This window comes from Bos mutus, chromosome 6 (assembly GCF_027580195.1).
Source record: "Bos mutus isolate GX-2022 chromosome 6, NWIPB_WYAK_1.1, whole genome shotgun sequence".
Classification (NCBI taxonomy): Eukaryota; Metazoa; Chordata; class Mammalia; order Artiodactyla; family Bovidae; genus Bos; species Bos mutus.
Genome location: NC_091622.1, coordinates 110,544,165 through 110,558,979, shown reverse-complemented (window position 1 = coordinate 110,558,979; position 14,815 = coordinate 110,544,165). Strand labels below are relative to the sequence as shown.

Sequence of the window (14,815 nt, the reverse complement as noted above, 5' to 3'; positions counted from 1 at the left end):
CGCCTTTGATTCCCAGGAGACACTTTCCCTCCCAGGAGTCTTCCTTCACGATTCCACTCGGCCTTCCCGCCCAGCGCCCAGCCCCCAGCCCCGGGCTTCCCCGCCCGCCCTCAAGCCCAAGGGCCGCCATTGTCCGTCCTCGGCCTGCTCTCGCTGTTTCCTGAGTTCTGGAGCTCCCCAGGCCCGGTTCCCCTCATCGCTGGGGACCCCTGGCCGGCGGGCAGGGAGGTCAGCGCTCCGGCCGAGGGGCCGAACAGGCACCTGGAAAGGCCTGGAGGCGAAGGGGGGTTCGTGGGGGCCGGGGCGCGCCCAGCGCAGGCGCTCAGGCGAACTGGGCGGCCGGGCCGACCGACCGCGGCCCTTTGTACTCGGCGCCTCGGCCTCAAGGCCTGGTGGGCGCAGCGGCCAAGAGGAGCGCCGACAACGCCTCTGAGACGACACCCTCTCCCCTCAGAGCGTGTCTTTTCTGTTGCGAAACGTTAACAGAGAAACAAACAGGGGAAAAGACTCGGTTTCTTTCTCGGGCAGACGAGGAAAGAGAGTGGAACTGGGAGGTAGAAGCGCGAGCCTCCACCGCGCGTCGGGTCACGTGGTTCGGCAGGGACCGCATGGCGGCGGCGGCCCGCGCGCGCCCCCGCGCCTCCTCCGGCAGGGCAGCCCGGGCGCGCGCGCCGACGGGGCGGGCGCATGCGCAGGGGGGCGCGCCGCCTCTGCCCCGCGGCGAGGGTGTCTATGGAGAGGCGGCGGCCGCGGCTGCTGAGGCGGCGGCGGCTGAGGCGGTGGCGATGGCGCCCTTCCCCGAAGAAGTGGACGTCTTCACCGCCCCGCACTGGCGGATGAAGCAGCTGGTGGGGCTCTACTGCGACAAGGTACTGCTGTGCGGGGCCCCGGGCTCCGGGCGGCGCGCGGGCGGAGGGGAGGCGCGGGCCGGTCTCCGGGCGGGCCGGGCCTGCGCGGCGCCCTCAGCGTCCAGGGGCCGTGCGCCGCGCGAACCGCCGCCTGCGCAGCTGTCAGCGCGGCGCTGTCCCCGGGAGCCCGCGTCCTGCCGGGCCGGCCGCCTCGGACGTGTCCCCGGGAGCTCGCGGCGCGGCCCCCTCCCGGCCGAGGGCCTGGCCACCCGCTGCCCTCGGGGGCGCGCTCCCCGCGGCCGCGCGGGCCTCCCGCCGGGTCCCCCAGGGGAGCGGGGCCCCTTCGCCCCCTGGCCTCCCGCCGACCCCTGGGGACCCGGGCCGGCCACCTGCGGGCTTCCTCCGCCCGGCGCAGGCCGTCCTCGCAGCTGCACCCCCTCCCCTTTCAGCCTTGTTCCCCTCCGCCCTGCCCCGGCCGGCTTTGGGGGAGTCTCCCCGTGCCTCTTCACCCATCCATCCTTCTTCTGAACCCCTGACTTGCATCCTGGCCCCGCAGGCATCTTCTTCCCAACTCCGTCTGCCCATTACTATTATTATTATTTTTAAGCGCCCTCAGCTTTGCAGGGGCTTGATGTGAGAGAAAGGTTTCTTGGCTTACGAAGCAGAGAACATTCACTCTTTTATTTGCGGTCATTTTTTTTCTTTTTTCTTTTCCCCCTTGCAACTTTGATTGTCCGGAGCGTTTACTGGAGGTCGGTTTTGTTATGAGACAGCTATTCTCTGCTGGAATTCTTTACGTGGGCTCGAATAAAAGGGCCTGGGAACAAGTTGGTGGAACTGCGAGAGCCGTTTTGTGCTCTCAATAGGTGCAGCCTAAAGCGGAAAAAGCACATTTGTGGAGCTATCCCAGGGCTTTTTGCCTATGATTTTAAAACAGTGTTAGGAGTCATTTTTGTCAAACATTTGTGTTGGGGAGAGTCCACCTTCTGGCAATGCTGCTTTGTGTAGCAGTGAATCAAACAAAAAAGCACTTAAAGACCTGTAATGTTTCAGCATAGAAGTCAACTTTGATGAACTTTCAGAAATGACAGCACTGTTGAGAGAAAAGAGGTGTTCTTACAGCCCAGTGAGTTGGTTGGAGGATGCCCTTAGTGTTCAGTGCCAGGCCACACTTAAAAAAGCATCCACAACCATCTTTTTCCTCCCTCCATTTTGAAAATTAAAAATACACGATTCAGATATCGGTTTAAATACTAGGGTAGTCTAGGATAGTGGTTCTCAACCTTCTTTGCTCATTAGAATCACCTCGAAAGCTGTTAAAAGTCCCGATGCCCTAACCGCTACAATCAGCATTTTGGAGGGTGGGACCCGGCATCAGGTATTTAATTTAAAGTTCTCCGTGAGTCCAGCGTGCAGCCAAGGGTAAGAGCCACTTATCCAGGAGAAACATAATAGGTGGGTAAGTGGTCAGTTAAGTCTGTATACTTTGGATTTTTGAGTTAGCCTACTGTAGTGTTTTTACCTGCTCTGACCTTTGAACTTAGTTATTCTGACAGTATCCTTCAGTTGCAGGAAAGAAAAAAATTGGGGAGGTTTTTTAACTTTCTCAAAATTGCAAAGGTAAAGTTAATGAGGAAGTAATAGAATGTGAAGTCTTCTATTACGGGTTGGGGAGAGGCAGTCCAAGACCACCTGGAATTTTGAACATTTTGGTGCATTTTTCTAAGGACTTAATGGCTTTCATCAGATATCCAAATGATAGTGACCCTCCCCAAATAGTTAAGGATCACAACTTTATTTAGGTATACACTAGACTAACCAGCCCTATTTAAAAAATTTGAAGCAGTCAGTCACTAATGTTGTGTATCATTACCTGGTGATTGAGAAGGTTAGAACAAATTTTGAAAATACAGTGCCCTTTTTAAAAGCAATATTTTAGTCAAATAAGATTCTTGGTAGTTGCAGTGCGCCTTCTTGAAAGCATTGTCAATTTGATATAGCAGAAATTAAAATTATCACTAATTTTGAATTAGATTGTTGTATATATTCATCAGGAAGACTAATTCCAATTTTTATGAACTATGGATCAGAGACCAAGGTGATTTAGGGGGGAAAATGCATAGGAATTCTACATCTGGATTTCTTTTTGATGCTAATAGTTAATTGAAATTTCTCCTAGTATGCCCTTGGGGGCTAGAAGAGAAAAAAGTATTTTATGATGGCTGAATTGTCTCAAAGGACTATATGTTTTTATTCATTTATCACCTCAACTTTTGCCTTTACCATGTTTTGTTTGGATAGACCAGGGGTATCCAACCCAAACAGCATATAGTAAAACCTCACAAAATGAGAATTAGTTTTTGTACTTAAAGGATACAAGATATGTTAATTCATGGTATTCTTTATGTTGTCTCTGAATGCTCAGTAATTATAAAGAAGTCAGTTTTATTTTGAATATTGACTTTTCAAGTATGGTGTATTTTAGAAGCAGTCATTTGTTTATTAGTAACAACCATTATTTATGTGCTTAGGCCAGTTTATTTAGAATAATTTATTCTAAAGTTGTGAGCTATATTAAATATTGCTCTATAACACCTAATTTAATACTTTGCTCATGGGTTTTCTTTTACATTTATAGGTTTTATGGAAAAGTTTTTTACTCTTGTTATCCAGATAGCAGTCTTTTTAGTTAGGTGTGTGTAGGCGATGTGTAGGCTTAGATTAGTTAGACCAAGTTTGCATAAGTAGTCAGTGATGGATCCAAATGGAAGCCAAGTCAGGATCCTGATTCCTAGTTTAATTTTCTTTGTATGAAGCCAGAATAGTTTCTGAAAAAATTTTTGGTGACAATCTATTATGAAATGGTGCTAATTCACTCACCTTCCAAATTGGGATGATTTTACGCAACATTTATATTGGATCACATCCTTTTTCCAGTTTATTCTAATGCCTCAGTTTTTCCCTAATCCTCAAAACTTAACAGCATTAATTCTGCCAATGAGCGTGGAGTTTTTACTGTCAGCTGGCCCTGTAGTAGCTTGTATTGGCCGTTTGAGACCGTTTCTGTTCTTCAGATGATCGTCTAAGGTTTGTGCTGTGTGGAAATCCAGATGACCTATGGTGGGAGCAAAGGGGGTGATACTTGGTCAGCTTTACATTAAAGGGTCAGAAGTGGGCTTACAGTCTCTCTGAGTTGATTTCTGAGAGCAAAGTATGTGATGGTTGTAAGGATGTGCATGGTACAGAGATTTCCAGACTTATACGTTGACCAGCTATAAAAAGTTCAGTTGGTGGAGGCTTCATGGAGTGCCCAAGTTTTTCAGAGAAGAATCTTATGCAGTCTATTTTATCATTTTATAAAGATAGGACATTTTATGACCAAAGCCTTAGGGAGAAAACAAGCTCAGAATAATTTGAACAGATTATTTTTTTAAAAAATTGAATGAGTATAGCTTTATGAAGAATATATTTAGTTTTCCTTGTTTTTCTGTCTCTCTGCATACCTGTTGAAACTGTTACTGACTGACATTGGGAAGATTGATTTATTGGAGAGAATATTGAATTGAGAGCTAAGGAGGGGAAAGAAAAGGGAATTCAACGCATTCTTATTACGTGCTTCCGTATTTTTAATCCTCACAAGAGCCCTGTGAGACAAGTATTGTCCTTATTTAAAGATGAGGAAGCAGACTTAGTGGTTAAGTATTAATAACTTACCGAACTAACTCACTCAACTTCGAACCTGGGTCTCCCGCATTGCAGGCGGACGCTTTACCGAACCCAGGTCTCCCGCATTGCAGGCAGACGCTTTGCTGTCTGAGCCACCAGAGAAGCCCAACTAGTAATTAGGGGAGGCTGAATTTTCGTCTTTAGGACTCTTTTTTTTCCTTTCTGAAGCCCATGTTTTTGTGTCACCGTACTGGTTCTGCTCCTTATTACTAATTACATGATTTTATGCAGAACATTTCATTGGTGGATCATAGGTTTTTCTGTCAGTTTGAGCAGATAATTACTAAGGTTTCTTCATTCAGTGTAAATCTGTCTTGATTAAATGAAAGGATTATCTGGCTGAGGAACGAAAAAGTAAAAACTTACTTGGGGTAATATTATTTGAGTTTTTGTTATGCTGTTTTGCATATCTGTTTTTGAACTTAATACATAGTCTTTTTTAAGTGACACACAACTTCAACTCAGTTTAAAGCCAGGCTGTAAGTATGATTTTACATTGTAGAGTGTCTGAGACAGAAAGTCAGTTAAAAATTATTTGAAAATATAGGAGATACAATGCACTGAGTGTTGTTATTTGTTGATTATATGCATCCTGGTCCTGTGTTAAGTTTACCATACATCAAGGGATATAAGCTTACAGGTCACTTTGGAACTTTTATAATCCTACTGTGTTTTTCAGAGTGAGTTCTGTGACCCATTAGTGGGTCATAGAGTCAGTTTTGTGGATCAGAAATAGCATTAAAAACATGAAATAGTAAAGTAAATGATAAAGAGAACATCACAGGTTAGGGAGGGAAGTGTTGTTTCCTGGAATTTGGTGGAAGTGTCTGTGATGTGTATGTGTCTGGACTGGAGTGTATTTCACACTAAAGGTCGTGGTTAAGCATGGTTGAAAAAACTCTCTTTGGAGCCGTGGTTCTCAAGTGCAGCGCTGCTCACATTTTGGGCCGGGTGATGCTTTGGTGTGGAGGCTGTCCTGTGCACTAGGATGTTTAGTCCTTTCCTGCCATACCCACTGAGATGCAGTAGAGACAGCTAAACATTCTCTAGACCTTGTCCATAAGTTCCTCAGTGAGAAGGAGTCCTTTAGAGCAAGCACTGACAGTGTACTCTGTTGGATCTGAAAAGATAGCTTCATGATGGAGACTAACATGATATCTTGTGGGAAGTAAGTAGGTTTCACAGGCCCAGAGACTTGATCTCTGTTTTTGTGTCTGCGAGTTGTATGGTTTGGGATAAGTTATTTTTTCTGAGCTTCAGGTTTTTCACCTATAAAATGGTAAATGTAACATCAATTTACTAGGATTGTTGTTAAGAATTAAGTAATACGTGAAATTATTTAGTATAGTACCTACCACATGTAGGCCTCAATATGTCCCAGATGTTATTAGTGTCTAGGTTTATTTTTTTTTTCAATCAAGTCTCTATGATTGAATAACTTTGCAGAGGCAAGCAATTTTAAACAATGATTCATATGCATAATTTTTTAAAAAGTTAATTTGTATATGCTCAGGTTATTCTTTTCACTGCACTGACTTTAGATATCTGGTTAAAGACAGTTGCTCTTTTCAAGTGGAGAAAAACTGTCGGGTAGAATAAGGACTTCTAATGATAACTTTATTTGGGCTAAATAGCTCAGTTGGTAAAGAATCTCTCTGCAATGCAGGAGACCAGGGTTCAGTTTCTGGGTTGGGAAGATCCCCTGGGGAAAGAAATGACAACCCACTACAGTATTCTTTGCCTGGAGAACTCATGGGCAGAGGATCCTGGCAGGCTACAGTCCATGGAGTCACAAGAGTCGGACACAACTGAGTGACTAACACTTTCACTTTGACTTTTTCATAGGAATAAGAGAAAAACCTAAGTAGGATTATGTATGTTATATTCCTTGTTCTTTAAATATATTAGCTTATTAAATTGTCACAAGAGCCTTATTAGGTAGTTAATGTCATTAGACCTGTTTTACTGGGGAAGAAGGGGAGTGAGGGACCAAGCTGGCAGAGATGGGTTCACACCTAAGCAGGCTAGCTGCAGTCAGCATCTGTAACCGCTCTGCGGGACTGACTGTACTGCGGAGAGTCCTTTCCTCTGATTTGGGTTCTCAGTCTGTAGCATGACCTGATCTTTACCTGAGCTTGTTACTAAATATGAAAGATTTTCTAATAGTCCAGTGAGAACACATGTAAAACTTCCTGCGAGTCTATTAAGATGTTATTTTCCATAACTCACGTGAGGGCATTATTTAGTTTTCTGCTATCCTTTTTGTTTTTTAAAAAATTTTATAGTTATCACTAATGTTTTCATTTGTTATACCTCTTATCAATATCTCTACTGACTAATTTTTAATAGTGACACATGATAGTATTTGCTGAGATTAGCCACTAGTGAATTTTGTTGTAATTTTGTGTAACATTTCTTAGGATAAAATTTACAGCCTTGGGTTAACCATCTCTATCCAGTCAGTTATTTTTGTGTGGCTAAGGAGCTAAGAATGGTTTTTACATTTTTAAGTCTTTGGGAAAAATAAGAATAATATTTTATGACATGCAAAAATTATATGAAATTAAAATTTTAGTTCCCATAAATATTAATAAAATTTTATTGGAATATGGCCATGGATTCATGTGACTACTTATGTGCTACAACAACTAATTAAATAGTTGCTACAGACGGTATGCCCCACAAAACTTAAAATATCTGGCCCTTTACAGAAAAAGCTGCCAGCACCTGTTATAAGTAATTTATTTATTGCGGTTGGTTTGTTATTTTATTTCCCATCACTAGAATGTAAACTTGATAAAGGCAGAGACGTCTGTTTTGTTCACTGAGCTATCCCAACTACCAGAAACAGTGACTGGCTTATAATAGCTGCTCATTAAATATTTGAATAAGGTTTTTTAATATGAAAAATAAAAAAATTCATTTTTACATGAATTTTTATAAAAATGAATGCTTAATTTTCAAAGTAATGATAGCTAATGTTTACTAAGCACCAGTTTAATCTCACAGCAGCTATGTGAAGTACAGGTAGTTTTATCATTCCCATTTAACACCGAGAAGAAACTAAGACGTTGGCGAAAAATAGCTCACCCAGAGTTACTGAGCCTGGTGGACAAGTAGGAGGGAACCACCCCTAGAGAATCTGACTCTAACGTCTGCTTTTTTGTAAATGACCCTTATTCCTCGTTCCTCTGCCTGTCACAGAAGATCCTTGGTTAAATTATATAGTGGAATAGTCTTACTTTAGGAGTCTGTCATCTTTCTGATGCTGCATCATGAGCCTGGTCTTCTTGCCCAAAACAGGCAATTAAGACACCATAGACTGTTCTCCATTTTTGGGATACTAGATCAGATTTGGCAGAATAAATCTGGGAAGTATGGTGTTTGTAGCTTCTTCTTCATTTACTCTGTGTTGTTTTTAACCTAATCAGATTTTCACTTTTAAAATGGGTTTTGAAACTGGAATTGACATCATAGAAGATGGATTGAATATGACAGTGGAGATAACAGAAGGTTTGAATATTACTTTGAACTTCAGCTTGAATCAAGTTTCTTGATAATATGTATGCTTTCAACATGAGAATTTAACTTGACATTAAATGCAGAAAAATAAAATTATATCAGGATTGTCATTTTCTCTTGTTGAACAGAATTAGAGAAAGTGACTGTGTATATATTTATTTATATTTTCATTGATTTTTAGCCTTTCCTTCAAGAGCATGTACTTTCTTATGCCCTGATGTACAAGGTTTTCACATTGTACTGCTGAAGTGCCTCTGCTCTAGAAAAGTACATGGTTCCTTATATAAAATGCTAATTGTTTACCGTGGTTTTCTTTAAAAAAAAAAAAAAAAAAAAAAAGTTCTCCTAAAATTAATAATGTTCTGATAGCTTAGTACTTTATTTTCTGAACAAATCATACTCATCTTGATATTAAAATTAAAACAATTTATAATAGAAAGTTTCTGAATTTTTTATATTATAAAAGTAGTATAATAGCATACAGGGCATTTGAACAAAGAAAAAAGTGTGTCACTTTATCCTAACACAGCTCCTATAATGTTTACGTATAACCCTATGAAGTATCTGTGTTTAGTATATGGAATTTAGTATATGGATATAGAGTAATGGAATTTTAGGTTTTGAGGGAGTCTGGTTTAATCTGATATTTAAAGAAACTGTGATTTGTTGGTGTATACATCCTTTCCTTCAGAAATCAACATCTTCCTGACCTGGGGCACTTTTTATTATACCATAAAAACTTATAATTTAGGAGTTTCCTTTTCTGCTTTAACAAAGTGTAAGGGAGGTATTTTGCTCTGTACAAAACTAAGTAGGAATGCATTTGAATATTTCCTTTTGATGCATATTTGCATGTACTTATTATGTCTTCTTTTTAATTTTTTTCCAGCTTTCTAAAACCAACTTTTCCAACAACAATGATTTCCGTGCTCTTCTGCAGTCTCTGTATGCTACTTTTAAGGAGTTCAAAATGCATGAGCAGATTGAAAACGAATACATTATTGGATTGCTTCAACAACGCAGCCAGACCATTTATAATGTTCATTCTGACAATAAACTCTCTGAGATGCTTAGCCTCTTTGAAAAGGGTCTGAAGAATGTTAAGGTGAGTTGTACAAATGGATATTTATCACAGCTCGTGCCATCTTCTGGTATGTCATTGCCAAAACTTGTTAGTGTTTCATAGCAAATGATACCGTGTTTTAAAAAAATGACACTTGTTAAAGACAGTAAGGAAGACTTTTTTCAGGGGATTACTGCAGTGGAGTTTTGCAGTCAGGGAGAGAGATTGGGCTAAACTCCCGAGTATGACAAGGGCTAGTGGGGAAAGCCAGAGAGCAGGCTAAGGTTCAGGAAAATTAGTAAGAGGAAGCATCAAGGCTGGGAGATTCCGGCTAGACTGACCCTTGTTGCCTTTTGCTGAAGACAGACCAAGGTGGCAAGAGATTGAGGATGCATAGATAACAGGGTTATCAAATGCTGAGGGTGGTCAGGGTAGGGTGAATAAACTGATTCTGGATGATTTTTGCTGAAACTGGAATAACTGGGCCAAGGCCAGACCTCAGGGTCAGAGCCTAATTGAGAAGACTCAGCGGAGCCCGAGAAGACTCAGGTTTGTGAGCATCTTTGTCGTACCTCTTTGTGGTTGGTTAGTCGCTGTTTTGCTACCCTATGGCCGGTAGCCCACCAGGCTCCTCAGTCCATGGAATTCTCTGGGCAAGAGTACTGGAGTGGGTTACCATACCCTCCTCCAGGGGCTCTTTCCAACCCAGAGATCATACCTGGGTCTCCTGCTTTATGGGCAGATTCTTACCACTGAGCCACCAGGGAAGCCCCAATAGATGCAGTTATTGGTGACTAAAGGTAAGATGGGCTTCTCTTGTAGCTCAGTTGCTAAAGAATTCACCTGCAATGTAGGAGATCTGGGTTCGATTCCTGGGTCCCAAAGATCCCCTGGAGAAGGAAATGGCAACCCACTCCAGTATTCTTGCCTGGGAAATCCCATGGACAGAGGAATCTGACAAGCTACAGTCCATGGGGTCGCAAGAGTCGGACAGGACTTAGTGACTAAACCACCACCAAAAGTAAGATTGTTACTTAGAATGAACAGGGCCGTAGGGCTGATTACAAAGAATAATTTTTAATTGTTTAACAGAAGATTAAAGATATTATTGGGTATCATTTAGGATAATTGTGTAGAGAAATTTCTCTATTAATTTTATTTATTTATTATAGGGTATTTGAAATTTGATCTTCCTCTGTCCCCCTTTTGGCTTGGTGAAACATGGACTTCAGTTGCAGCTCTGTCAGACCACCATGGACATTTCATTGATAAGTTTATATTCTAGAAAGAGTGTTGTGCAGCAGGGAAGAGGATGGATTGAAGGGAAAGAAAAGGTTCAAGCAGGATGGTTATAAAAAGATGATTGTAATAGTCAAGAGTATATGGTAGGCACTTGTAGGGAGGTGGGAGATGCCTAGGGAGAGGTACTGGGAAGGAAGGTGGTATTAAATGCTTCATTACACTCTTTCATATTTTGTTCATGCGTTACCTATGCAATGAAATGATTAAGATCAGAACAAAAGTAGTGGCTAGCAAAGATAGAGGGGAGGGAACAGACTTCAGAACAACGTAGGACATGAGACTGATAAAGGTAGTGCTTGCGAACAGCTTCCCTAGTGGCTCAGTGGTAAGGAATCTGCCTGCCTGTACAGGAGAAGCAGGTTCGATCCCTGGGTCAGGAACATCGCCTGGAGGAGGAAATGGCAGCCCACTCCAGTGTTCTTGCCTGGGAAATCCCGTGGACAGAGGAGCCTGGTGGACGATGTCTATGGGGTCCCAAGAGACGTTCCTGACTTGGCGACTAAACACCACCAGTGCTTGCATGTAACAGGGGAAGGAGAAAGAAAGAAAATGAAACGGAGACTCGAGCTTGACTTTCTAGGGAGTACAGATGAGACTTGGGGAATGAAGGGATCCCTTATGGACAAGTTGAGTGTGACCTGTTTGTGTAGTCCAGGTGCACGTTGATTAGCAGGAGGAAGCAGTAGTTGGGCTTCAAGCTTGGAAGAGTAATTTGGTTTGGAAAAGCAAATTTGAGTATGCTTAGGGAAAATGTGTAAAATCCTGAGAGAATAGGAAGTTGGATAGACTGTTAGGAAGCAGTTGACTATAAATTAGTTCAGAAAGGAGGAGACTAGAGAGAGAGGACTCAGCAGGGAATAAAATGTTCCCACATTTTATCAGTTTCACTGTTTTGTAAATTCTCCACATGTAGTGATGGATAAGTTACAGAGAGATATGATCTTAGTTTGAATGGGGAGGAACAGTGTAGCTGTTGTCCAGGATTACAGTGCTTTACTTCAAGCAGTAGCAAGAGCATTGCCTTTAGAAGTGTATATGGTGTTCTGCAGGGTCATGTAACAGCTATTCTGAATTGTTTAGTGGAGGATACACTAGGCGACCTTAAAGGGATTTTGTAGTGAATATAGTCCAGTAGACTCTTGTGGACTGCTTAGAGGTGTATTAGGAAAATGAACATATTAAAATGGTATTAAATACATGCATTAGAAATCAGTAAAAGTTTTGAGCATGTGCTTGCTATTCTAGACTTCTTAAAAAGAAGTAGGAGATCACATTAGTAAAGGATGTCAGGATTCTTGAAAGAGATGTTTCAAGGCCATCTTTTGTACTTAGAAAAGTACAGAGCCCACTTTGGTATTTGTTAGTCTAATTTTTTTCCTGAAGTTTCAAGTAACATTTCAAACGGACTTTATAGGATCAGATATAATATAAATTAAGATGCAAAATTTTTATAGAATACAATTTTTTATTTCTAGAATGAGTATGAGCAGTTAAATTATGCAAAACAACTGAAAGAGAGACTGGAGGCTTTTACAAAAGACTTTCTTCCTCACATGAAAGAGGAAGAGGAGGTAAGTATAATTTTTCCTCCTTGTGATTTTGATCTATAAAATTAAAAAGTGTTATTTTGATTCTTCAAAATAATACATAGGAAGATGAACCTCTAGAACATTTTAGAAAACAAAAACCCAAGGCAAAAAAGCATTTATTTTGTCTCCTTAGAGAGCTTATTGCTTTCCATTGAATGAAGGATGGATTCATGTACTCAAAACACATTTGTTGTTTTACTGTGTGGATGTACCATGTTGAATGTTAACTGTTTATGCCTCTAATGTCTTTTCTGAACTGTTAGCAGATTTTTAAATATATATATATTTTAATGTTTTCTGTGTTCATCCTAAGTTTAAACATTTTTAGTGTTCTTTTTTTTTAGTAGTGGATTTTAGTAATTAAATGGTGGTATTGAACTTAGCAGCCTTATGCCCAGTGCATGCCTGTTAGGATGTCACTAAATGGATGAGCAAAACACTTCCTCATTTTCTGTTTTCTCTAAATTGGGGTGAGTATCAGGAAAGGAATAGAGGGAATATTTTGTGAGGTACTGGATTTTTGTTCAGCTGTAAATCAGGTATTATAGTGGTTCTCACTGTAATAAGGCTTCACTTGATAATCAGATGGCTATTAAAAACAAATCTACTTTTAACCCCTTCCTAGATCAATTAAATCATATGGAAAGTAGGTATTAACATGGGTATATTTTAAAGGCTCCCCAAATCACTGTAAAATGCAAATATGCAACCAGTTCTAAAACCACTGAGTTATTAAAGCAGTGTTTCTTAACGTGTGACGCACCACTGACATTATCTGTGGAGCAAAGGAAAAAAGTGCCCTTGGCTCCACCTCTGAAGATTCTGATTCTATCAGTTGGAGGTTGGGACCAGGCATCTATTTTGAAGATGAAATCTCCTAGATGATATTGAATAGTTGAAGGAGTCATCGAGCTCTGATTTTTCTGGTTCCAGTGCATTGGGTACCATTCTCATGTGATTCAGAGGCCCTGCTTGGGTAGAGGTCAGTTACTGTAGTGGCAGAAGACAGTTAACTGACTTAAATGTCTCACCAGAAGAGGATAATTAAGAGTGTATGATGCAGTGTATGCAGGAAGACCTTCTCGGTCGAACACTTTCAAATCGACTGAAACAACCAAAGAAGGATCTTGATGGTGGTATTCTTTGCAAGTTTTGGGTAAATTAGCTTAGTGTTAACAGCAGCTTTTATGCCTTCCAAATATGTGGTCATAATAGTACACTTGAACTATTAATACTTTAAAAGTTAGAGATTAAAACAAAACTAATTAAGCATATTTCCTTATGAGTATTGTGTTTCCTTTAGGTTTTTCAGCCCATGTTAATGGAATATTTTACCTATGAAGAGCTTAAGGATATTAAAAAGAAAGTGATTGCACAGCACTGCTCTCAGAAGGATACTGCAGAACTCCTTAGAGGTCTTAGCCTCTGGAATCAAGCTGAGGAGCGGCAAAAGTTTTTTAAATATTCTGTGGATGAAAAGTCAGATAAAGGTGAGAGTCATATGTTTAGATAGCTAGTGATTTATTCATCCCAGGGCCATTTACTTCTTGTTGTTATGAAGTTAATATTTTGCTTGAAAAATAATTGAAGCCATTTGTTTTCAAGTATAGTAAATTTAATTGAGGACAATAGTTTCTTAGAATTTATTGTTGTCTGTGATAATTTATGGGCTTCCTATGGATGTGAGACTTGGACTGTGAAGAAAGCTGAGCGCCGAAGAATTGATGCTTTTGAACTGTGGTGTTGGAGAAGACTCTTGAGAGTCCCTTGGACTGCAAGGAGATCTAATCAGTCCATTCTGAAGGAGATCCGTCCTGGGTGTTCTTTGGAAGGAATGATGCTAAAGCTGAAACTCCAGTACTTTGGCCACCTCATGTGAAGAGTTGACTCATTGGAAAAGACTCTGATGCTGGGAGGGGTTGAGGGCAGGAGGAGAAGGGGACGACAGAGGATGAGATGGCTGGATGGCATCACTGACTTGATGGACATGAGTTTGATTGAACTCTGGAAGTTTGTGTTGGACAGGGAGGCCTGGCATGCTGTGATTCATGGGGTCGCAAAGAGTCGGACACGACTGAGTGACTGAACTGAACTGAACTTGGTGGCTCACTGGTAAAGAATCTGCCTGCCAATACAGGAGACATGAGTTCGATCACTGGGTGGGGAAGATCCTTTGGAGAAGGAAACGGCAACCCGTTCTGTATTTTTGCCTCGGAAATCCCATGGATAGAGGAGCCTGGTGAGCTGCAGTCCATGGAGTTGCAGAAGAGTCAAACTAAACTTAGCAACTAAACACCAGTGATAATTTATACAGCTCATTTATTTGGGCCACATGCAATATAGTATTTCTTAAAGTAGTTTATATATAATAATATTGATTAGCAGTAATAACTGTCAATACTACTTCTTATATATAATAATATTTTAATAATATTTCAATAATACTAGGTATTATTATTATTTCCAATCAGAATTATTGGAAACTACCATATGTAGAGCACTTTTGCAGTATCATCCAATTTTCTGAGCTCCACTGACCACAGTGGCTGTTTATATCTGTCCCTGGTTTTGTTAAATCAGTTTTCAAAATCATTTAATGCTTATAGTTTCATCTTTACCCTTTCTCATAGCTTATATGCAGAAATACACAGGGGAGTGAATATGAGAGGTGTAGTTTTCCTGTGTATATTCAGTTTGAGAAAATAAATGACAAATGGAAATAAAATATGCCTGCTTTTTTTCTTAACAGACTGTTTCCTCATTTT

At 41.0% G+C, this 14,815-nt stretch overlaps 1 protein-coding gene across 1 annotated transcript in view; it reads left to right on the top strand.

The window, feature by feature from the left end:
• The first annotated feature begins 691 nt into the window (after positions 1-691).
• The window catches only part of FBXL5 (F-box and leucine rich repeat protein 5), a 45,447-nt gene continuing 31,323 nt past the window's right edge, over positions 692-14,815 (top strand). Inside the window, exons 1-4 of the mRNA XM_070372719.1 lie at positions 692-869; positions 8,986-9,201; positions 11,937-12,032; positions 13,354-13,540. Coding sequence (XP_070228820.1) covers positions 786-869; positions 8,986-9,201; positions 11,937-12,032; positions 13,354-13,540 — 583 coding nt within the window. The 5' untranslated portion in view covers positions 692-785. The remainder of the gene's footprint in view (positions 870-8,985; positions 9,202-11,936; positions 12,033-13,353; positions 13,541-14,815) is intronic.